This window comes from Tamandua tetradactyla, chromosome 23, assembly GCF_023851605.1.
Source record: "Tamandua tetradactyla isolate mTamTet1 chromosome 23, mTamTet1.pri, whole genome shotgun sequence".
In the NCBI taxonomy this organism is placed as follows: Eukaryota; Metazoa; Chordata; class Mammalia; order Pilosa; family Myrmecophagidae; genus Tamandua; species Tamandua tetradactyla.
The window spans coordinates 55,093,725-55,119,833 of NC_135349.1; the positions used below are offsets into that span (position 1 = coordinate 55,093,725).

General features: G+C 38.4%; 1 protein-coding gene, 1 long non-coding RNA gene and 1 pseudogene across 20 annotated transcripts in view; 1 reads left to right on the forward strand and 2 right to left on the reverse strand.

Moving 5' to 3' along the window:
* Positions 1-26,109, reverse strand: part of LOC143667661 (ATP-binding cassette sub-family A member 17-like) — a 234,298-nt gene that overhangs the window by 114,151 nt on the left and 94,038 nt on the right. For 16 of the 19 annotated variants that reach the window (XM_077142129.1, XM_077142118.1, XM_077142127.1 and 13 more), the window contains 6 exons: positions 20,874-21,047; positions 8,521-8,604; positions 7,324-7,496; positions 6,303-6,440; positions 4,184-4,313; positions 1,652-1,806 (listed from right to left, as the gene is read on the reverse strand). In XM_077142129.1, the coding sequence (XP_076998244.1) occupies positions 1,652-1,806; positions 4,184-4,313; positions 6,303-6,440; positions 7,324-7,496; positions 8,521-8,604; positions 20,874-21,047 (854 nt within the window). The remainder of the gene's footprint in view (positions 1-1,651; positions 1,807-4,183; positions 4,314-6,302; positions 6,441-7,323; positions 7,497-8,520; positions 8,605-20,873; positions 21,048-26,109) is intronic. The other 3 variants (XM_077142124.1, XM_077142128.1, XM_077142121.1) reach the window with 3 other exon arrangements.
* LOC143667668 (uncharacterized) lies at positions 4,429-5,921 on the forward strand. Its single transcript, XR_013168137.1, has 2 exons — positions 4,429-4,652; positions 5,335-5,921. It is a non-coding gene; the product is annotated as an uncharacterized LOC143667668 (long non-coding RNA).
* Positions 13,789-18,592, reverse strand: LOC143667666 (ubiquitin carboxyl-terminal hydrolase 16-like; annotated as a pseudogene).

The following is a 26,109-nucleotide window of genomic DNA, read 5'->3' on the forward strand; positions in this document are numbered from 1 at the left end:
AAGACACGAATGCCTGCTCTTGCCACTTTTATTCAATGTTGCCATAGCCAAGGCAATTTGGCAAGAAAAATAAATAAGACACATCCAGTTTGGAAGGAGGAAGTATTTTTCTTTTATATATAAGGCTTATATATAGAAAGCCTTAAAGAATACACACATAAAAACACAAAACCATTAGAGCTAATAACCAAGGTTAGCAAGTTGTAGGATACAAAATCAACATACAAAACCAGTTGTACCTCATACAAGGGAAATGAACAATCTAAAAATGAAATTAAGAAAAAAATTCTACTTACATTAGTATACTTAGGAATAAATTTAACCAAAGAAGTACAAAACATCTACACTGAAAACTGTAAAACATTTTTGAAAGCAATTAAAGAAGACCTAAAACAATGGAAAAGGCATCCTGTCTCCATAGACTGGAAGACTTAATATTTTTAAGATGGCATCTACAGATTGAATGCAATCGCTCTCAAAATTTAATAGCCTTTTGTGCAGAAATGGGCAAACTGATTATAAATTCATACGAAAATGTAAGGACAAAGAACAGCCAAAATAATCTTATAAAAGAAGCACAAATTTGGAGGACTCAAATTTGGGATCAATCAAATTTGAGATCAGTCAAATTGATCTCATATTTTAGTACAAAGGTATAGTCTGGTGTTGGCATAAGGATAGACATACAGGTTCATGGAATAAGGATACGAAAAGATGCTCAACAACATTAGTCTGATGGAAGGAATGAAGGAATGAAGGACACAAGTGATAGCAAGGATGTGGAAAAACTGGAACCCTCAAATATTGGTAAGAATGTAAAATGACACAGCCACTGTAGAAAACAGCTTGGCAGTTCCTCAAAAGCTAAACATAGAACTACCATATGACCCGGAAATTCTGCTCCTAGGTATATACCCAAGAGAACTTAAAACATTTGTTCATGCAAAAATTTGTACACAACCATTCATAACACCTCTATTTAGAATAGTGAAAAGGTTGTAACAACCCAAATATCCATCAACCCAAATGTAACAAATGGATAAACAAAATAAAACCATACAATGGAATATTATTTAGTCACAGAAAAGAATAAAGTACATGCCACAACATCGATGGACCCTGAAAGATATTATACTGAGCGAAAGAAGCCAGACACAAAAGGCCATGTACTATATGATTCCATTTATATGAAATACGTAGAAAAGGCAAATCCATAGAGACAGAAAACAGATTAGTGGTTTCCAGGGCCTGGTTGGCAGGAAGAAAGGGGAGTGATTGCTTAATGGATATGGAGTTTCTTTTTGAAGTGATGAAATGGTGTGAAATTAGAGAGTGTTGAGAATTACGCATTGTGAATATATTAAAAACTACTGTGTTGTGCACTTTAAAATGGTGGACTTTATCTATTGTAGATTACACCTTGATTAAAAACTTTTTAAGTAAACATAAAATCTTATAGTTTCTAGAAACTCTTTTTAACTCAGGAATCTTGACATAAATTCCACTCCCCTTCCACTCCCATGACCATGTAGAGACTGGTGTTCAGAAGAGTTTCAAGACCCTCCAAGTTTGAGGCAGAGAGCTATAGGCTATCTCACCACCCTCAAGAATGGACTCACAGGAAACAAATAGCGGGCATCCATGGACTCACCCGAGCATAGAAATAAAGATGTTCTGCTACTGTCAAGTTATCAAACAGGATATCATGTTGGGGGCACCAACCCAAGCTCTTCCGGATTTTCACCATGTCTTGAGAAATCTCGTACCCATTGATATATACCTGTCCACTTGAAGGGGGACGAAGACCTAGAACCAAATGTAAGGTATATTCTAAAGTCACCTTCAGTCAGAACACACCGCAGGGCACAGGCTTAATGGTACCCTCTGGTTTGTATGCTTGTTCTAACACAGCCTATTCCTATTCTACTTGTCACAGTCAGTCAATCAGCACCATCCAAGGAGCGATACCATAACAAGGTCTGCAGATGCGTGGAGAATATTAGAGATAGCTGTCGTTCTTGCTTCTGAAAGTTTCAATCCGGTTAAGTGAATAAAAAATACATGTGCTTTTAAGCAATTTACATAAGTGTTAAGTAATAATTTGGCTACCTGGTAAATATCATTAAAAAAAAAGTATTTTGAGAATCTCATGGTTTCGAATTGAAATCCTTGAAGGCAAAGTCCATGACTTATTCATCTCTGATGCCAATAAATGTCTGTTCAATGAGTGACTAAATGATTGTGCTTACAGCCAAATGTATGACAGTTTAAAACTTTGAGGCTTGACCATTTGTATGTTATCTCTGTCTTTATTCTCTTTTTCCTACTCAAAGTGTATTTTTCACATTGAAAAATGCAACAAATGTATAACACAACAAGGTTAAAAAAAGAAAAAAAATTAAGAAAATAGGTCATACAATAGCCTCATTATTAAATGATAATTGCCGTTAGTATTTTGTCTTACATATTTTTATGTATGTAATGACTGGCACACATATTTTTTTAACAAAAATGAGATTAGATTAACTCTGATTTTTAACTGAATTTTTCACCTAACAATGTATTAAAGGGATTTATTCACATTAACAAAATCTATATATTTTTTAAAGCTAAAAATACTCCATTTTCATGAATATGCTGTTTATTTGATCAGCCCCCACTGATGGATATTTAAATTACTTGCAATTTTTCACAAGTATAAATATGTGATATAACTTTGTTTACTGTCCCAATTTTGTAGGTCAAAGTGTGGACAAGACTTTAAAGATTTTTGATACTTAATGTCAAATTACCCCTGCTCAGGTCTTTATATTTTTCATTTTGGCTTTGGATAATAAAGCATCCATGATTATTCGGGGGAAATAAAACAAAAGGGAATGCAACAGGGAAAGAGTATGTGGGGCGCTTGTTGGTTGACCTCTTTTATTGATGCTAGAATCTGATCTGCCTCCTTGACCATTTGGCCCTAGGAACTGGCTGGACTACCTCAAGGCAGTAAGGGTCTTACAGGCCTATTTAGGAGGAGAGGCCTACCTAAATGACCAGCTTCCAGGAGCAGCAATGCCTCTACAGAGATTGTACCTCAATTCCTAGAAACTCGACTTTGCTCCAGTCCAGGGGCCTGGCTGGGCTTAGCCCCAAGACCTGACCCAGAGCCCATCCAGTGTGTATCTTCTGGGCTGAGATTTGGTTTTTAAAGTCCTGATGCCAGAGGAGCAGCTGAAGGCACCTCAGAAAATGCTTCAATATTTTGCTACTCTTCAAGTGTCCTCTTGGAAAGTACCTCAACAACCTACAAGGAGGATTAGACAACCTGATTTGAGGGACTAATAGCTTCCCAGGTATTTGATATTTTTTTGTGTGCAGAACAAAAACTGGTTGACTTTCAGAGCTCCTTGAAGGTTGGAAATATGTCTCACTGGGTTTGTACAGATCTTTATACATTAAGCCTTCAATAAATATATGTTTCTCCAATGAATGAGTTTTCACATTTCACAGAATATTATTTTAGCTGATGTTATGTGAATTATTTAGGTATAAAAATTATTCTTCTGGGTTGCAGGGGTATTTCAGTGGTAGAATTCTTGCCTGCTATGTGGGAGACCGGGGTTCAATTCCCAGCCTATGCACTTCCCCCAAACAAACAAACAAAGAACAAACAAATAAACAAAAAAATTTAACAAATGGTGCTGCAATAATGGGATGCTCACAATGAAAAAGAATGAAATGTGACCCCTGCCATACAACATACAAAAAAAATTATTCTAAACCCAAAGCATTTTAGAATAATTCACTAAGCATCGTTCTAAAAGTGCCTTTGGTCACCAAAGAAAATGAGTGGACTGTTTGATGAAAGTTCAGTGGCACCTCACTGTACCTGGCAGGTTATATCTGAAAAGAACCATGCTTAGCAGTGTGCACAGCTTCTCAATAGTGTTTGTCATATGCCCAGAGCTAGTGAAATTAACATGCTCAGACTTAATGAAAGAACCAAATATTTTCCTTCTCCTCTTACAGGGTACAATGAATAATGGGACACTTCACAGATAGTGAAAAAACTCACAAAAAAATGCTTACTATTAATCTTTCAATGAAATCTAATGAAGGGAGTCGGAGCCAAAAATTTAATCCTGTTCAATGGGTTTTCAGGGTGTCCTCAGAAGGGTAGGCACCACACACATACCTGTGAGCACAGAGCAGGTGGTGGTTTTCCCTGCTCCATTATGTCCCAGAAGAACAGTGATCTGCCCCCTGTACAAATTCATCGTCAGGTTTTTGACTGCTATGTGTTTACTTCTCCCTATGTGAAACACCTGCAGAAAAGCCAAAAGGTAAGTGACAGTGCAATGCATACACATGTGGCCTTTCTAAAGACCCTTATGACAGGCTGTGCACCTCCATTCACTTACCTTTTAGGTCTGTCAGTGGGAAACCAAGTGGAAATTTAAAAAAGGAACCACTGCTTTGAGAGGTTAACTGCCAGGAGCTATACTGAGGAAACTGCTCCCTAGTGACCTCACAGAGGTCTTGTCATGGTCCCTAGAACCTGGTAGTAAGGAAAAAGAACCACAGAGGGATAGGAGCTCAAGGATGAAGAAATCGCTGGGAGCACAACTGGGGATTCTGGAGCCATGTCTTGCTCACATTCCATGGTAAGCCCAATGAGAGAGGGTGCCCTGCTTCTCCTGGCACTATGTGCTGATCTGGAGAGGGTTCCTTAGAAATAGCAGCCTGTTTTCTAGATCAAATGTCTTGAACATTTTAAATACCAGATTTTCCCTTATGAAAGTAATTCATACTTAAGAGTAAAAGGAAGTAAAGAAAAATCACCCATAATGCCAACCCAGAGAGAGCATGACATTTTAATATGTACTTCCTTGACTTTTTTTTTTTCCTGTCTAAATGCAATGGGGGCATTCTCACTGGACCTGGAATCTGGAGTACAGATACTATAATTGCATACAAGTTATATGTTACTTCTTCCTACAATTTATCTCACTGTGTTTGGTAACAGGATGTTGCCGAAGGGAATTTAGCAAACTTCCCCTGCTCCCATTTCTATTTGATATTGAGTGTTCTGAATCAAGAATGAAAATCCTGCTCCCTGACTTCTCAGTCTTCCTTAGAGTAAAGGTGGCCATGTGACATAATTCTGGGTGATAAAAATAAGAGGTAATCTAACTGAAGGGTTTCAAGGAGGGAGGGAGGGGAGAAAGGAAGGAAGGAAGGAAGGAGAGGGGCAGGGAGGTAAAAGGAAGAAAAGAAGAAGAGAGGAAGAGAGGAAAGACAAAGTCTCGCCAAAAGAAAACCTTTGCTCCTTGTCTTTCCCCATAGATGAGCTACAGCAGTCATCTTGCAATCGTGACATGATAAGCACATAGATAGAAGCCAATATGCTACGAATGGGCCAGGAAAAACTAAATAAATAAAATCAGAAAGAGCTGCGGTCTGGGATGGTTTTGTCAAGCAGCTGAAATATGCCAGCAACCATCTCTCTGTAGACTGTTATGTGAAAAGAGAAAAACAAAATTCCTACTTATTTAAGCCACAGTAAATTGCGTAAAGACTCAAGTATTCCTGACTGCAACAGTAGTAAAATGGAGAAGTAGAACTACACCCCACTTCATGAATGCTCTGGGCTAGGATGTGATCGTATAAGCAGAAGAAGGAACACAAAGAGTTGAGCTGGGACCTCAAACAGTACACTGCCACAACATCAGTGGGACAGAGGACTCAGCCACTTCACTAGGTTCATCATAACTTAACAACAGAAGATGTTCACACAAAACAATCATGCTCTATGGTACACTCCAGGGCGTACAGCTTACAAGAGGTGCCATGATGGGGGTCCTTAGATTATGGACATAAGACATTTGTCCTTAGTCAGCAAAGGGCTGTACATAATAAAAACTTGGAAAACACCAGTGAAAGCATAAATGTCTCCACTTTTACATTTGGAAGCTAATGATGAAATCTTCTCGACACTGTGCTTTGGCTGTATAAAAATGCTGCTGGATAAAAGTCTGCCATCAAGGGCTGAATTCCAGTGTCTCCCCTCAAAAGGATGTCTTGCATTTGAACACCATTCTCAAAAGAGAGATCTTCTAGATCTATATCCAGTCATTTAACATTTATAATAGGAAAAGTGACATTTTAAGTTATATTCCTAATTTTGATGATAACATTACATAGAGGAATTAAAATTCTCTATCATAAACAGTTTTTTGGAACCATTGTCAGAATAAAACAACAGCTTCCTTTGACTTTCTCAAGAACATGGATGGGGATTTGTGAAGTGATACCTTGTATAGATGTTGAATTTCAATTCCTTTCATTAAATCACTAGGCTCATCTTGAATGAACTCGCTTTTCAGAGATTCTTCGGGATCCAGCATTGGGTAGGAAAGAGTTCTTCTAGGTTCTCCATTCCAGTAGGAGGGCTGGAGAGGAAGAAAACTTATACATTAAAATGTTTGTGTGAACTCTCTTTTTCTAGAATGTAAATATTCTGGTAAAACCCCCACCCCCACCCCCACCCTCCAGTTTACTTGTATCAAACATTTAATGGTGCCTGGAGAAGTTGAGTAACTTGCTAATGGACTCACTCTAATAAATTGCATCTCAACTTCCAAACCATGGCCCAGATGATGGAGATACAAGTGTGCCCCATAGCCATGTTCCTGGTGTGCTAGGGAAGTCACATGTGGGCAGTCAGATTCCCCAGGGGCTAAGGCCTGGAGAAACTTTGAAGTGAACAGCTGACCCCTTTCTGCACACTCTAAGAAGGGACCCAGAAAAGGTGAGTGTGGCGTCCTCTGCAGAGATCTTGAACACCTGTACAATGCGGACAGGAAAGGTCATGTTCAGAGGACAGGCCCGTCAGAGGCTACAGTATGAGGACCAAGTCAGGCATGATGACCTTGACTTTGTAAGGAAACAGTCATCAGAGGAGAAAAGAGAACCTCACTGGGTTGTGAATGGAACCTTGCCCCTGCCAGCACCCTGGGGTCATAGAGGTTTCAGGGCCATTCTAAAGGTACGGCTAAATGGTGAGAGAGATGGTGGAGTCCTGAGGGCTCTAGATCATTTATGTGACATCCATGGGCAGTTTTGGAGGGACTCTGTATGGGGCTGATGCCTCCCCTTGCACAGTACCTGGCAAGAGTCAGAAACAGACTTACAGTGAATTATACCCCATTGGCAACCACAAGATATTGGGTTTGGGTGAACCCTGGTTAGAGATTTCCTGGCATTTGAGGAATACTGATGACAAACCATAAAAAGTCTAAGTCTGATCTAAAAAACAGCAACAGCAGAACTCACCATGACAAAGAAGTACCAGGGCTTGGACACACCATACTCCCCCGGGGAGATGGACTCCACATACCAGGCCACTAAACCATATAAGAAAGAGTCAAGTAGTAGCATGAGCAGCACCTGAGTGAAGTTAAAGTCTCCATTTATACTGCCTATATTCCTCCACTGAATGCCTACACCTGTTATGAAGGAAGGAAAACACTTACTAAGCTTACCATACTGAAGAAGAGTTACCACTGCTATCCAAAGAGCCTGGGGCCAGGCCAACAACGAAATTGGGATATTTGTGTCTGGGGCATTAAGGAACAAGTACCAAGCAAAGGAAAGGAGAAGTCTAGAATAGTTAATTTCTCCTGTGGATAAAATATTTTTATTATTGCCAGAAGACTATATAGTACTTTCACTGGCATCAAGAAGTCAGGAACTTGGTGATCTAAAGCAGCTCTTCAAGCTTTGCACATGCTTCCTGGAACATCTTTCCCACTTCTCCCCAGCTTCTTTGCTTGGTTCACTCTTACTTCAAAGATCAGCACAGATATCCCCCTACCTAGAAGCATCCCCACTTTCCTTGTTTGAGTTAGATGCACAATCCATGTGCCTCCAGGGTATCCTGCATTGTCTTGTGTATATGTTTACTTATTGCTGTCCCCAGTATGTGTGATCTCTGGGGCCAGGGACTATGTCTTTGATCTCAACTTCTCCATCACCTGGTGTAGGGCCTAACATATAGCAGACGCTCAATATATGCTTACTTCATGAAATAAAGGAAAGTCGCCAGGAACTGTTTGGGAAAAATTCTTGGGTATGTATGGGGATATGTATCCTAAGTAATACCAAAGTGTCTGATATGAATAAAAGTTGACCAAGCTTTTCATTTCAAGAATCCAAGATAGTGTACATCTGCAACTACCATGGCAGGGTCCCGGATTTGGATATGAGCAATACCACAGGAGAGATTCGAGCACTGTGAGCAGACAGACTGGCTACATCAGTGTTCCTCAAACTTCTACAAGCTTATGAAGTATCTGGGGATTTGCTAAGAAGGAAGATTCTGATTGAGTATGTCTGTGTGGAGCCCTGGATTCTGCATTTCTAACAAGTTCTTGGGTGATACAGATGCTCCTGGTCCAGGGGCCACTCTAGAAAGAGCAAGGGCAAGTGGTCTCTAAGGTCCTTTCAGCAGTGAGAGTCTACCATTTGTACCTGTGTGTGCCAACCAAAGAACTTTGCCCTTCACTTTGTCTTCTAGGCCTCCAGAACTCATACATAACAGGATGGATTCCAAAGCTGCTAAAACATTAAGAAAGCTTATTTGATGAAAACAAGGTACACCCTCATTCAATACAAAGTCTGCAGTGTCCAAATGGAAGAAATAAACAAAGCTCCTTTCCCATCTTAGTAGAATTATGATTGCCAGAGAGCTTTCTTTTTTCTATCAATGTGAAATAAACACATAGAAAAAGCACATAATATATACATGGTTTAACAAATAGTAAGAAGAAAATACCTGAATAAAACAACTCACCCAAACAAACTACCCCAGAAGTCCCAAATGTGCACACCCCTATCACAACACCATCCCTATGTTTATAACATCATATTCTTGTAGGTAGCATATAGTTGTGTTCGCCTTTTTTCTTTTTAAATACAGTTTTATTATGATATATTCACACACCATACAATCCATCCAAAGCATACAATCAGTGGCTCACAGTATCATCACATAGGGGTGTTACCTTTTTATCCAATCTGACAATATTTTCTTAATTAGAATATTCAGAACACTCGCACTTAATATGATTATTCATTGTTTAAACATACCATCTTGCTCTTTTTTGTTTCCATCTGTTCTTTGTTTCTTTTGCCCTCCTTTACTGCCTTTTCTTGAACATTTTTATGAATTAATTTTAACTCCACAGTTAACTTACTATTAATACCTCTTTTAAAAAACTTTAGTGTTGCCATAGAGTTTACAGTATATACATTTAACTAGTCAGAACTTACCATCAAATAATATTATATGGCTACACATATGTAAAGACGTTACAATAGTACATTCCCAATTTTCCTCTCTCATCCTTTGTGCTATTGCCGTCATACATTTTATTTTATTTAAATTATAAACATAGAATACATTGCTACCATTTTGTTTTAGACAGTTCTCTTTTAAAGAAAATAAAAGTTAAAAAATAGGAAAAATAAATTTTATTTTTCATTTTCAGTGCTCTTAAAATTTCTTTGTGTAGATCTGTGTTTCCATCTGGAATGATATTCTTTCTGTCTGAAGAACGTCCTTTCATATTTTTTGTAAGCCTGCATACATGAATTCTCTGTTTTTGTTTATTTGAGAGAGTATTTCTCCTTCACTTTTTTTTTCCCCATGGGCAGGCACCCGGAATTGAATCTGGATCTCTGGCATTGCAGGCAAGAACTCTGCCACTGAGCCACTGTTGTTCGCCGTCCTATTCACTTTGGAAAGGTATTTTTGCTGGATATAGAATTCTAGGATAACAGTTTTTTTTTTCTTTTGGCACTTTAAAGATGTCACTTCATTTTCTTCTACCATGTTTGGTTTCTGTCAAGAAGTCATTTGTAACTCTTATCTTTGTTTCTTTGATAGTAGCGTGTCTTTTTTCTCTGGCTCCCTTCAGGATTTTGTCTTTTGTTTTTAACAATTCAAATATGATATACATAGGAGTATTGTTATTGTTGACTGCTTATTTTGTTTTTTAATCTTGCATTGTCTTTTCTGAGCTTCTTGGATATGTGGTTGGAGATCATTAATTTGGGAAAATTCTTCAGCATTATTTTACCAAATATTTCTTCTGCCCCATTCTCTATATCTTTTCATTTTGGAGTTCCAATAGTGTGTATATTAGACTGTTTGATATTGTCCTGTAGTTCCTGGATGCTCTGTTTTGTTGTGGGTTTTTTTTCCCGCCACACTTTCCTTTCTTTTTTTTTTAATCTTTGTGTTTGTTTTAGTAATTCTATTGATCTACTTTCATGATTCTTTCCTTGGCTTTGCACCTCCTCCACTGACTATGATTTCCTTTTTCCAGGCCTGCACAAGGGAAGCTCTGGCAGAATTCTCTTCAGTCTTCCTTGGAAGTGTCTGGTGGGATTCATGAACAAATAATCTTCAAGAGGAAATAAAACCCTTCTACAGTGGTCCCTTGGGGCTTCACGCTCTTCTACCAGCTTGCCCTCAATCTCCACCAATCTGTCAGCTGTTCTAACTGAATCCTTACTGACGTCTAGCTGTCCTGGACAAGCAAGTGCTTCTGTCTTATTTCTTTGTGTAAGTGTCTTTCTCCAAATATTCAGTTAGTTGTTTGCCCTGTGACCTCAGCACTCTGTTAAGTTTAAGAGAAGTCATGGACCTGCAGTTTCCCAATTTTTTTATTGTAGTATGTATATATTTTTTCCAGCTCTCTACATTCCTGAGCCAAAAACTAGAAGACTAAAATAGTTTTACTTATAATTTTACTACTTGTGTATATGCATGTCTTAATAATAAAAACAAAATACACATAAAGTATCTACATAAATTAGTTTTGCCCTTTCTTGAACTTTTTATGACTGCAATACTTTATATACCTTCTATTGTCTTCCTTTCCTTGCTCAGCATTGTATGTGTGAGACCCTCCTATGTTTGTTGGGTATAGTTGCATTTATTCATTTTCATTATTGTGTAGTTTTCTAGTATTTGAATATATTCCAATTTTATTCACTTTTATTATCAATGGACATTTCATTTGCTTTTAGTTTTTAGCTATTCTGAACAATGTTCCTATGGATATTCTGCATATATATATATATATAGGTGGAATATGGTCTAGGAGTAGAATGGATGGGTCATATGATATGTGCATCATCAACTTTACAAGATGCCAAAGTAGTTGTACCAATGTTTCAGTTTGCTAAAGTTGCCAAAATGCAATATACTAGATAGAAATGCATTGGCTTTACAGTGCGGATTTATTAACTTAGAAGATTACAAGTTCTGAGGCTGTGAAAATGTCCAAATCAAGGCTTCAACAAGTGATCTGGAGATTCCTCTGTCAGATGGCAAGGCCCATGGTAACTGCTGGTCTTTTCCTTCTCTTCTGGGTTTTGCTGCTTCCAGCTTTTGGCTTCAGTGGCTTCCTCTAGGAGTTTCTATGTGTGTTCTTATTTCTTAGCTTCTCTGGCTTTTCTCTCTCAAATTCTCTGTTTGCTTCTCTGAATTTCATGTTCTTTATAAAGTGCTCCAATAAGAGGATTAAAACCTACTTGGGGCACACCTCAACTGAAATAACCTAATTAAAAGGTCCCTACCACACGTCCTTAGATTTAAAAACATTGATCTCTGTGGTAGATACAGCTTCAAACCATCATAACCACTTAGGCAAAGTGTAACAATTACTCATCCTTCCTACAGCAGTGTATAAGAGTTTCTTCTGTTCCATGTTCATGAAGACACCGCTCTTCTCAGACTTTTACAATTTTTGCCATCATGTTGGGTGTACAATAAATTATTCTATTTTAATTTGCAGTTTCTCGGTTATTAATGTTGAGCACATTTATTGTATGTTTATTGGCCATTTGGATAGTCTTTCTCATGAAATGCCTATTCAGATTTTTTGTGTGCATTTTTCTACTGTAAAGTTCATCTTTAGAAAAAATGATTTGTGCAAAGTTTAAAAACTGTGGCAACATATACAACACAAAATGTCCCATTTAACTTTCATGGGTACAGTTCAGTGATATTAATTACATTCACAAATTTGTGCTACCATCACTACCACCCATTACCAAAACTTTTTCATTTCCCCAAAAAGAAACTCTGTACCCATTAAGCAATAACCTCTCATGTCTGAGCCCCACCTCCATCCCCTTGCAATTGGTTTTCCACCTTCTTTCTCTATGAATTTAACTTATTTTAGGCTTTTCATATAAGTGGAATCATATAATATTTGTACTTTTGTGTCTGGGTTATTTTACTTAATGTGATGTTTTCAGGACTCATCCAGTTGTAGCCTATATCAGAACTACATTCTCTTTCAGACTGAATAATATATTCCATTGCATGTATATACCACCTTCTGTTTATCCATTCATCTGTTGATGGAAATTGGGTTGCTTCTACCTTTTGGCTATCATGAATAATATTACTATGATTACTGCTGTACAAGTAACTGTTTGAGTCCCTGTTCTCAGTTTTTTTTTTGTTAAATACCTAGAATTAGAATTGCCAGGTCATATCGTAATTATATGTTTAACTTTTTGAGGAAATTTCAGTATGGTAATTGTACCATTTTACATCCCTACCAATGATGTATTAGAGTTTCAATCTCCCACATCCTCACCAACACTCACTATTTTCTGCTTTTTAAATAATGGCTATTGTGGGTGTGAAAAAGTATCTCATTCTGGTTGTGATTTGCATTTCCATAATGGCTAATAAACTTGAACATATTTTCATATGCTTCTTGGCCATCTGTATATCCTCTTTGGGAAAATAACTATTCTAGTTCTTTGCCTATTTTTTTTTAAGTTGAGTTGTTTTTCTTTTTATTGTGTTGTAAAAGTTCTTTATAGATTCTTCCAGAAAGTATCTGCATTTGCTTCTGCCAGGTACCACTGAGTAGCGCCTCTATCATTCCAGCACTACCTTACATCAGTTCACTGCTTGAGGTTACCTGGACCACTCACCACTGTGAACCTAGACTGCAAATCCACCAAAGAATTAGACTGTAATAATTTCTGAGGACACATATTTTTCCTTTAGCAACCCCCCTGAGTCTTCTGGATTATGATTAGCTGGTATGATGTACATGTAAATATACTTTGCTGATTCCCTTCAAGAAAGGCTGGGAGTGCTATGGCACAGGGTTTTCAGCTGTCATTCTCGTCAAGGTGGTCTCAGCTGCCTGTCCGTGTCACAGAAAATCTAACTTGTCTGGGTCATATTTTCCCTAAAGGTGTAGCCCTCTATGGTCGATTAATGTGGGGTGGGTCTCCTATTATGCTCTCCACAGAGCCCTGGATCTTGCTATCCAACCTCCTTACCCAGCAAGTACACCAAAACCGAAGCCCAGTTTTTCTGTTTAGCAAATGACCTATAGAAAAGGGTGGCTTTGGTGCTCTATTCACCTCTTTGGGTCACCACTTACCCTAAACTTTTGGCCTGGTGGTGCTTTACTTTCTTATATTAGTTCTTTGATGCTCTTAAGGCATTAAAAATGTAAACTTATTTTTGGTTATTTTCAACAGGAAGAAGGATCTGAATAATCTAGACATCATTATTGGAAATGGAAGACCATATAACTTTTCTTGTAAAACTCCTGCAAAAGCATTCCCAGTTCATTCTTCTCAGTACTTACCTGCTAGAAAACCAAGGAGTGCAACTCATTCATTCATTCACTTCACAGATACATATTGGATGCCTCCATTCTACCAGACATGAGTCTAGTCACTAGGGAAACAGAATGGGAAGCAAAATGGACAAGGTTCTGCTCTCACAGCTCACTGTCACAAGAGGGTAATGCCTCTTTCCCCACCCCTCTGCTTTCTATAAGGAAAGATTTTCTCAAAACCTACTAAACTCCTGCCCCAAAGCTTACTCTCCCCCATGGAAGTGAATATGTGGTTGGTGAGAAATAGTCATTTGCCCACTTTTGTCAGTTGGGTCTAACCAATTTGTCAAAAGGCCTAAACCATAGGAGAGATGAAATTTCAATTCCCCCTTCTTCCTTTCTCACTCCTGAACAGTGAAAAGCAGCTAAATACGTAAGCATGTCTGGTTTGCCAACTCAAACTTTTCCTAAGATGGATTGTTCCAAGATGCAGATTGGGAGGCAAGGAGTCAGCTAGTCCACTTGGCTCTCACATAAGCTATGTCATCCAAAATAGTGTTCATTAGCTATGAAAAATTATTTTGGTGTTATTAAAGTGACTCCTCATTTTATTTTTCAATTGGTTCAGAAATTAAGCAGGGAGGAAAGGGTGCCATTCTTCAGACTAAAGACAGTTTAGTAAACACAAAATTAATTAATAGACAACTCAATAAATGAGAGCCTTAAATGATAAATCAAGCTGCTCCACAAATATGCAGCCCTATTTTTAAGAAGAGATCAGACAGTTCCTGTCATACAATGGCCCCATTAACCCCAGCCCAGACCTCTGAGACAGTTTGAATATAGTGACTCTTGCATAAGATTAGAATGGGAAACTCTGTAGCATTTTTATTGAGAAAATTTACAGAGGAATTTCCTCAGTTCAGTCACTGATTATAACTTGAGCAGGTAGGTCACGGGAACATAAAAATATAATACAGAGAATATAAGAATTCTAGAGAAGTGCTAAAGGAGGTAGACCATCTCTGATGGAAGGTGCCCTAGACCAGCCTGTGAAAGGAGAGACGCAGAAGGCAATGGGAATAAAATATGATAAATGTTAAAAGCATCACATTTTTTGTAAAGTTCTAAAGTATTATCTGATTGTAATCATAATTTTTAACCATAAATTTATGTATTTTACATCTTATTAATTTCCAAATTCTTTAATGTGGTTTGATTTTATCACCTCAACTACACTGTGAACTATAATATGCAGGTACCATGGCCTGCGTTTCTTTCATATACCACACAGTGCCAACTAAAGTCACACATTTATGTGCTGGTTTGAGTCTGTGGTATACCCCAGAAAAGCCAAGTTCTTTAATTCTCATTCATTATTGCTGGGTTGGAAACTTTCTGATTGTGTCCATGGAGATGTGACCCATCCAGTTGTGGGTGATAACTTTTGATTAGATGGTTTCTATGGAGATGTGTCTTCACCATCCAAGGCAGGGTTGCTTACTGGTGCCCTTTAAGAGGGAACAATTTTGGAAAAAGCTTCAGAGCCCATGCAGCCAGAGAACTTTGAAGATGAAAAAGGAAAATGCTTCTGGGGGAACTTCATGAAACAAGAAGCTGGGAGAGAAAGCTAGCAGACTTTGTCATGTGCCCTTCCAGCTGAGAGAGAAACACTGAACTTCAATCAGCCTTTCTTGATTGAAGGTAACCTCTTGTTGGTGCTTTAATTTGGACATTTTCACAGCCTTGCCTTAATTTGGACTTTCCCACAACTTTAGAATTGTAAGCTTGCAACTTAATAAATTCCCGTTTTTAAAAGCAGTTCTGTTTCTGGTATATTGTATTCTGGTAGCTTGCAAACTAGAACAGATTTTGGTACCAGGAGTGGGGTGCTGCTGTGGTTTGCAAATATCAAATATGTTGGAATGGCTTTTTAAATGAATAGGGAAGATCTTGGAAGAGTTACGAGGAGCTTGATAGAAAAGGCCTAGAATGCTCTGAAGAGACTGTTGATAGAAATTTGGAGTCTAAAGATACCTCTGACAAAGCTCTAGACAGAAATGAGATGTGTATTATTGCAAACTGAAAGGAAGGTGATCCTTGTTGTTGTTTTTTTTGGGGGGGAAGTAAGTCAGTTTATTGATGTGTTACCCACCACCCAGACATTAAGCACAGTGGACTTCAATAACTCAGAATTTCCTTTCCAGAACTTGGAGACAGGAATAAAAACCACTGACAGTGCAAAACCATTGGAAAATTTTAGGGATTTTTCCCTTCAATATTTCAATGAATATGATTTCTTCTGGCATGCATTTAAAGTGAACATGATTTATAGTTAGTCTTCACTTTTTAAATTATTATTGCAGCCATTATAAAAGCCATAAACGTGTTTCCAGAAAGCACTTTTTGAAATTGTTACAGCATTCTCTCATAAAACAGGAGGTATGTTTATGAGTTTAGAAATTTAGATGTAGGCACAGGTTGCACATGGGTATTGCTGATATGAAACCATTGCCCTTTGGTTGATTCCATTAAAATCTTGTGGAATATCACCGTGAAGAACAAGATTAAAGAGCTGACTATTTGCAGTTCTTCCTTTGGCATAGGCAATATACTGCCCTGATCTCATAGGGCCACTGTGTTCAACAACTCCATATAAGGAATAGAGCATCCTTGTATTTTCTTCAGCGACATTCTTACATTTAAGGGTACAAAAGGAGCCAAAACTAAGATTTCTGGAAACTTTATGTGATTATTGACTTTGTGTAGGTTAAAACCAGCCTGCTGAAATCTCTTTAAATGAAGAAAAAGAACAGGAGGAGCAAGAAGAATTAACATTTGCTCATGCATCTATGTGATGATGTTAAGAATTACTGATTGCATATGTAGAATGGTATGATTTCTAAATGTTGTGTTAATTTCTTTTTTTTCTTTAATTAATAAAAAAAATTAACATTTGCTTTTTGGCATTGGTGTAAGCATGTTTCCTTTCACCTTTAATATTTACCTTTGGCCCATTATACTATCTCTGTCTGCACACTTCACAAAGCAGTTTATTTGTATCTTGAAGTTTCTCATCATGGATAAATTGATATAAACAGTGTTGGACTGAACACTCCTCAGTATTGAAAGCTTCCCTGTTTGCAAGAGTACAGAAAGCAGTTTCCGGATCTTCATTTACAACCTCACAGACCTTTGTCCCAGGAGTATGACTGTCATTAAGAATCTCTATATTTATTTCCTCAGGTTGAAGAGCAGCACTCAAATTAAAGTTTTTAAAGCTGCTGGAAATGTCTACTTCTCCATCACTTTCTTCCTTCACACCATTTAAATTTCTAGTAAATTCATTGGGGGAAGATGCCAGAATCTCCAAATCTCTATTCATACTGAGATTTTTCACTTCTACTTCCTTTGTGGATTTTTGATTGTCAGTTATATTTCCTACCATTTTTTCTCGGTCACTCAAATCTTTCTGATTAACACAATATTCTTCATGTATAACTTTCTCTTGTGAGATACAGTTGGATGTACTATCCATTTCTTCCTTAAGTGACATTTCACCATCACATTCATTATCTTCAGGATGGTCAATGGTACATATATCACTTAAATGAAGAACTTTTTCTTGAATCTTTTGTTGCCTTTGTTGGTTCTTGGCTTGTTTTTTTGGCTTGCTTCTTTGTTTTTTTCTGTGTTTACTTGTTCCTGAAGGAATACTGTTTCTCTCTTTTATATAACTGTCATTATCTTTTTCTTCCTCACTGTCTTTATAATCATCTTTCATCATCTTTTTTAGATTTTTATCATTTATGCTTTTCTTAACCACTCTGATCATCTAACATTAGGAGAGACAAATCAAGGAAAGATTCATGAACCAAGGAGACAGTTCTGCACTCATCACACATGATTGTACTAGTGAGTTCACCACCAAAGATGCGATCTACAAAATTTGGCATTGATTTTTTCTTTTCATAATCTTTAACTTTATTTTTTAGTTCTTCATCCAATTTTTCAGTAAAATTACTAAATGCGTTAAAATTTCCTTTACTCACTTTTTGATGTTCTTCTGCTGTCATCCTATCCAATAAATAGCAAAGCAGCTCCTGGCTGTCCTGCTGCTGATAGCCTTTAAACCACACAGTTCTTTTACAGACCTGAGAAAAGAGTTCTTTAGGTGTCACGGTTCCCTTTTTGGTCTCTTGCATCTCATGGCTAAAGAGGGCAGGTGGTTCAATTTTCACAACTGTTCCAGATATTTTTACTTCTTTTAGTAGTTCTCTAAGTACTGCTGTTTGTGACAAATTCTTCATAACTGCATTGAAGAAACATGTATTTTCCAAATTACTGAGTCCTTTCACAGTAATCTGGGAAGTAGAATTCATGGGAGGATTTTCTTCAGCCATATTTTCCTTTTTTTCTCTCTTGTTTATTTTTACTTTCCTTTTCTAATTTTTTATTTTCAAGTTCTGTTCCCATTTTCTTTTGCTGATTTTGGAGTTGTAAAGCCAGCTTGTTTTGTAATATAATCAACCACCTGAGCCCAATCGATTTGAATTACAATATTGGACCTCCCCATCACACATATAACACCATACACTCCAGGTGTCCAAATTGAGAAGCAGACAATGAGGTTTAGATCTTGGTGTCAAATAATGCTTCAAGGCATGCTGCTCTTAAGAATTTCTGCCACAGCCCTGATGACCACATTTAAGACATAGCCAAACAGAAGGGTTTTCCTCCATTTCCTCTTCAGGTTTATCTTTTACTTTATTGTCCATCTTACAATCTTGGCAAATATTCCATCGCATGTTCACTAAAGCCTTTTTCAAACTACCTTGTTCCAATTCTTTTCTAATGTGTCTGCACAGAGGCTCTAAAGACTCAGAAGAATCATCAACTGGAACAGTTCTTCCCTCTGTCCATTTCTTTCACATGTTGGCACTTTAAGGACTATTTAATGACACAAAATAATAATCCACGGCGACAGCGCCCATAACTGCATTCCCTGATGGGCCTATGGGCTGGGAATCCAGCTCCATTCTCCTCCCAGTTACGAATAGAGAGCAACCCAATCCTTGTTTTAAAATGGCAGATAATCTGGCAACATTGACTAGTGGCTTTGGCTGGAAGGTAGATTTTAAAAGCCATGAAGTTGGATATTTAGCAGAAGAGATTTCCAAATTAAGTGTGGAAAGTGTGGCTTGGTTTCTTCTTGCAGCTCATAATGAAATGCAACTGGAAAGAGACAAGCTGAGAACTGAACTCTTGGGTATAAAGAAACTAGAACGTGATGGTGTGGAAAATTCTGGACTTCCAGAAAGGGAGACCCCAGAGAATAGTGCCTCACATGAGGATTTAATAAAACATGAAACCAGTCAGCCATTTCAGAAAAAGCCAGAATTGGAAATGAAGTTATCCAGGAAGGATTTGTGGAAATTCCTTTTGTCTGATGGGCATGATCCTTGCCTGCCACAGAGAAAGCCTACGAGGGTGTTGTGGGATCTGTATAAATAGAACCACTGCCAGTCTGGACTAAAAGGAAGAGAAAAGGGACAGATTGAAGGAAAAATCATTCAGAGGCAGAACTATGGAAGCTAAGGTCTGAAGTCAAGAAACCACGGGCCAGGAGAAGAGACCCACCCAAGTACTTGGAGAGGGTGAGTTTGCCCAGAAGGCAGAGGGTGGGCCTTCCACCTCTTGCAGTGGAAGAGTTGTGCTGTCTCAGGCTTTGGAGAGGGTGGAGCACATTCCTTGGGGATTAGGGAGAACCTGGCTGCCACCACATTGTTGCAGAGGGTTTGAGCGTGTGCCCAGATGGTAGAGAGCCCAGATGTGGCCTGATGCTTGGAGAGGGTGGAGCTGAGAAAAAGGTAGTCTCCCCAGTGTCCCCCAAGGTTGCATTTGGAGAGAGGCAGGTCACTGCATAGGCCCTTGGAAAGGGTGGGACTGCCTCTTTCTAAAGCCCTGAAGGTAAATGAGTCTCAGACTTTGAAATCTAATGGAGTATGCCCTGCAGGTTTTCTAAATTGCTTGGGTCTATTGACCCCTGTGTTCCTTCCAATTTCTCCCTATGGAAATGGAAATATGTACCCTATGACTGTCCCTCCTTTGTATGTTGGCAGCAAATAACTTGTTCCAAGTTTTACAGGTCCAGAGACAGAGGAGAATTTTGCCTTAGGACAGATCATACCTGTAGCTGACTTTGATGAAATTCTATACTGTTTCTGACTTTATATTGTATTTGTATTGTTACTGAAATGATTTAAGGCTTTCTGATATTGTTATGGAATGAATGACTTGCATTTGGAAAGAACATGTTTTCTTGGGGTCCAAAGGATAGAATGTGCCAGTTTGAATTTGTTGTGTACCCCAGAAAAGCCAATTTCTTTAATCCTCATTCAACATTGCTGAGTGGAATCTTTCTGATTGTGTCCATGGAGATGTGACCCACCCAATTGTGAATGATAAATTTTTTTTTTTTTTTTTTTTTTTTTTTTTTTTTAGACAGAGAAGGAAGGAAGGATAGAAGGAAGGAAAGGAGGAAGAAAGGGAAACATCTTTAAACATTTTCTTGTTTTTATTATATTTTGTTTGTTTGTTGTTTACATGGGCTGGGGCCGGGAATCGAACCGGGGTCCTCCGGCATGGCAGGCAAGCACGCTTGCCCGCTGAGCCACCGCGGCCCGCCTGTGAATGATAACTTTTGATTAGATGGTTTCCATGGAGATGTGTCTTCACCATTCAAGGTGGAGTTACTTACTGGAACCCTTTAAGAGGGAACCACTTTGGAAAACGCTTCAGAGCCCATGCAGCCAGAGACCTTTGGAGATGAAGAAAGATAACATCCCAGGGAAGCTTCATGAAACAAGAAACAGGGAGAGAAAGCTAGCAGACTTTGCCATGTGCCCTCCCAGCTGAAAGAGACACCCTGAATGTCATCAGCTTTCGAGTGAAGTAATCTTTTGTTGGTGCCTTAATTTGGGCATTTTCACAGCCTTAGACTGTAAACTTGCAACTTAATAAATTCTCCTTTTCTCTGTTTCTGGTATTTCACATTCTGGCAGCTTGCAAATTAGAACAGTATATTGCAAATGCTCAAATCACAAAATGAAATGTGCCAGTTGTTTTTATTTGAAAATGAAGGTCAACTTTGCTCGTCAGCTACGGTAAACCATCAAAGTGCATTAAAGGGCATTTGGAAAAGATAAAGCTCACCTTTAGCCTCAAAAATGGATATGAGCCGGACCCCCAATGCCATAGCAACATTTGAGAAGAGACAAGAGGCTATCTTTTGGCCTTGACTGCTCCAGGCATAGCTGAATGTGATGTACAGATATGGGAGGAAGGTAAAAAAGAAGATCACACCTCCTGCAGCAGTTGCAACATGGGCTACGGATTCAGAGGGAAGAAAAGAAACAAGTTTCAAAAATAAAGAATGAAGAACTACAGCAAAAATCCCATTCCCCTGTGCTGGTAAGGAAAGAGTCTCCGCACTTATCACAGCATTTCAGAAGAGAAATATCTTTTAAATAAATTTTGACAGAAATGTTTTGTATTTGTATTTTCACTATGGAAAGACTAAGAAGAGCTGCCAATGCATCCTTCTATAAAGGCACAAATCTCTAAACTACCTAAAACTGTATGAATAGGGGAACTTACAGGAAGAAGGCAGAGTGGGGAGGATAGAGTTCATTCTTGCTCTGTGGGACAAGACGGGATAGAAAGAGAATGACTGGGACTGGCCCTGGGGGGAGTGAGTAATCGTGGAAGGTCTTCAGTGATTCTTGGGGAGGAGAGAGGCAGTGTGTGTGTGTGTGTGTGTGGCGGATGGGGCAGGGAGAGCGGGGTAGGTCAGATTGGCAGTGATTCCCAAAAGGGTTGGACAGCGGAGCATGGAGAGATGTAGAGCAGAGGGAACTGACCTCCCTCTGCCCCAGCCTATCCCAGCTGTTGGCTGGGGAAACCTCCCCAGGTGGTTTAGAGTCTAGCGGCACCAACAAGGTGATGGGAAGTGGGTCCAGCTGTCTACCAAAAAGAGCCACACTCCGGGGTGCTAGGAGTGGTTGCCTGGTGGTGTGCTGTGAATAACTGGCCCAATGTGCATGATGTGTGGTGGATTCACTGGGTGCCAGGTGCTGCAGGTTGGCTGCTCCTCTCAGTGTTGCTGTTTGCTCCTCCATCCTGCACCAGAACTGGCCGTCCCAGTGTCGCAGGCAGGCGCAAACTCCCTGCAGCATGCACCAGCTTCTCAACCCACCAGAGGAGCGGGTAACTTGGTTTAGTCTGATGACCCCCACTTGAAAGGGCCTGAGTACTTTTTTAACAAGGAGGGAAGAGAAATGATCTGGAGGCAGCAATCAAGAAGTACACCTGCATGCCTTTTGGTCTTGTGGCGGTGCCGGGCACAGGGGAACAGAGGTGGGTACCCTAACAACCTTTAGTGGCCGATGAAGTATTTGTTTTCTGTTTCATTATAAATCATGGATTTCTACATATTAGTATTTTATATGTCTCAATCCACTGCAGTCCTTCTTTTTGATGCTCAAAATATGCTATTTTAGGCCATTAGGAACAACTTCATCTCACTAGATTTTGAAAGCTTCCTTGCTATGGTACAAAATACCCCATTCTCATGTAGTGCATTTCCTTCTCTAGCTCTGCAATCAGCTCTTTTGCCAAGAAGCCTAGGGTCTTTTCAGAGGTATCCAGAGACCACAGTCTGGGCACCAAGTTGTTTACTGCCATTGGGTTTTCATTGCTTCTATGTCTTTTGGATGAATATAGTGAGGAAATACATTTTTCAAAGGAAAAACAATGAATTCATACTAATAGCTTTATTTAAAATGATCACATTACCTAACCTTAACTTTTTTTATGTATATTTCTTTTTTTTTGACATGGGCAGGCACCGGGAATCGAACCTGGGTCCTCGGGCATGGCTTGCCTGCTGAGCCACCGTGGCCCGCCCTTGATGTATATTTCTATCTTTTTTCTCTTATACTGAAAATCTTGGTTTTGACTTTTGCTTAACCCTACAATATACAGGTATTAGTTTCAAATTAACAATACCAGTACTACTACTAACTATAATATTACTAAATACAACTCATGATATCATTGCAGTTCTATTTGTCCTTAAAATCTCTCTTACAAGAGATATGTAATAAAAATACTCTGTTTTAAAGTAATTTGAAGTAACTATTTCCTTTGGCAATGTCCCCAACCCGAAAATACTGATTTTCATTGCTTTTCCATTTTTAGGAATTCCTTTTTCAATACCTTATGTGCAGTGGCAAGAAGAATAATGCCTCCCAAAGATGATCTACATCCGCACCCCCAAATCTGTCAGTACGTTATTTTACATGGCAAAAGGGACTTTGCAGATGAGCTGAAGTTAAGGATCTTGAGATGGGGGCATTATCCCAATGTAATCACAAAGGTCCATAAAAAAGGGAGGCAGGAATGCAAGAGTGAGAAAGGAGACATGACGACTAGAAAGAGAGATCAGAGACAGCAAGCAAGAAATGAAGATACTCGGCTACTGGCTTTGAAAATGGAGGAAGGAGGTATGGACCAAGGAATGCAAGTGTGCTCTGGAAGCTGGAAAAGGTGAGGGGAAGTTTTTACCCTAGAGCCTACAGAGAGAAAACAGTCCTGCAGCACCTTGATTTTTGCCCAGTGAAAAACATTTTGGACTTTTGACTGTAAGATAATAAATTTGTGTCGTTTAAGCCATTAAATATGTACAGCATATTGTTGCAGCAGCAACAGGAAACTAATACTAATACTAGTAATTCATTGAACTTTAGCTTCTCAAAAATTTAAATGGCTTTTAGGTTTATGCATTCAATAATATAAAATCGCTGTTGGCAGATATATTTTTGAAACAGTCTAAAAAAGCCACAATAACTTATATAGAGGCATAAATTTGTTATTAGTATTATTCCAAGAAGTCCCCAAATGTTTACCTGAATGTTGGAGATTTACTGGAAAGAGACAGAGGAAATTTTCTGAGATGACAGAAAGATACACCATGATTAGGGGTTTGGGTTATATGACTGTATTCATTTATGAAAGTTACTGAATTATAACCTGTGCATTTCACTGAAGGAAATTTTACTTTAAAGAGGCACCATGTGGAAACTCAAGAGATAACAAAGAGGGAAATACTTTTGAACTTATATTACAGAGGGTGAATATCCCTAGAACGTAAAGATTTTCAAAAATTAAGAATAAACTCCAAATACCTGACAGGAAAAAAATGATGAAAACATATAAACAAATTTCATACAAATAATAATTTAAACACACTCAGGCAAATGAGATAAACTTCACTGAGATATCATTTCCAGTTGCAAATATGTTATCATAAGAGATAAAGAAATATGTTAATATTAGAGAGAATCCTAAATTCTTTGGCATTCAATATATTTTGTTTCCAAACAGATTATTGTGTTTCAGCATTTTTTCTAAATATTTTGAAATGTGTTCTTTCCTCACTTAACTTAAAAGAAATAAATCTAAAACTAAGTACAACAAAAAGAATCTTGGATAATTGCATTTTAGTTATGTAAAATATTGATACTAAGGGAGAAGGGTATAGGGAAAGTTCTATCTTTGTAACTCATTTAAGTCTACAGTATTTCAAAATAAAAAGTTTTAAAAAATCCTTATATGTGGTATTTTAGCAACTGTATTGCATTGGTTAATACAGTTAACCAGTATTAACTGTATTGTTAATACAGAATAATTTTCTAGAATAATGCTGAGTAAAAGAGGTAAGAGACTTATTTCTAATCTTAGGTAGCATGTATTCTGTCCTTGCTGTTATGCTAGCTGGAGGTTTTCTATATATGCCCTTTATCAAACTAAGGAAGGTGCCTACTATTCAAGGTTATCTGAGGGTTTTTATAAGACTAGATATTCAATTTTGTCTGATGCTTTTTCCTGCATATATTTAAATGTTCATATGTTTTTTTCCCTTAATTTTGTTACTGTGGTGAATTACATTGATTTTGAAACATTAACTCAACCTTGCAGTCCTAAGAAAAAGTCCACTGGATTTAATTTGTTCATATTTTATTAAGGATTTATGCATCTATGTTCATGAGAGATATTGCCTATGATGTTTTAAAAAATATTCTTTTCAGATTTTACATCAGGTAGGAAAAGAGGAAAAGCGAACACCACAAATGGGACAAATAGAAAAGTTAAACCCAGTCATATAAAAATTACATGAAGTATAAGTGAACCAAACACATCAACTGAAAAGCAAAGTTTGTATGATTGGCTAAAAAAGTAAAACCCAATTTGAGACAGGCACTGTAAACATAAAGATATAGGTTGAAAGTAAAAGCATATAAAAAGATATACCATGCAACATTAGGCACAAGAAAACTGTGTTACTATGTTTATATAAGACAAAAATAACCTTCAAGGATGCTCTGCTTTCTCCACTGCTAATTCAATACCATCATGGAAGTTGTGGCCAGAGCATTTAAGAAAGAGAAAGAAATAAAAGGCACCCAAACTGGAAAGAAAAAAAGAAAACTGTCTCTATTTGCAGATAACATGATACTATATAGAGAAAATCCCAAAGATTCCACAAGCAAGCTACCAGAATTAAGAAACGAATTTCACAAACTTGCAGGAACAGCATAACACACAAAACTCGGTAGTGCTGCCTTGCTTGGAACTCTGGAAGACAACAGAGACTGGAGAAGGGCTCTACAAATGCTGATTCAAAGAAAAAGAAAAGAAAAACAGCAGAAAAGGTAACAAGATCTACCAACTGGACCCTCATGTCCAGACCCCTTCCTCTCACTGGGTCCAGGCAGCTTAAGTGTCGCACAGAAGGAGCACGGCCCAAGTATCTCCTGCCACGAATGCAGACTATAGAGCCACTCACAGCATCGACTTAGAACCCCATGCTTGGCCAGGCCCAGGGACCCAAGTAGACAGGAACCCAGGGTGTAATGCAAGTGGCCGGCTAGCACAAACATGTATAAAAGGCCATGACGAAACAAAAGAATCTGCAGCAGAACTGTTGGCAAGGAGTGCACACATTCAGCCCAGTCTTTCATTGCTGAATCACCTAAACAAACAAACAAAAAAGAACTAGACCTTTTTGGATTGACCCAAACTGGCTTCTCAAGGCAGGATACTGGAAAGTACATGGAGACAGGAAAGCCTCACTGAAAACAAAACCTCACTGAAAACAAAAAGGGGAGGGGACTGAAATGCTGTAAGGCAGTAAGGGACTCAGAAATTGAAAGTGTAATAAAAGGGGGAAATTGAGTAAGGGAGTGAAGTAGGAGCTGGGGAGAAAACTCTGCACAAAACCAAAGAGAACGCATCGAGGTTCCAGGAAAAGGGGCAGAGGACAGGTGGTTTTCTCCGGGAAGTAAAACAGTTGCACACAAAAGGGCAATCTTAAAAGTTGTACTTCATT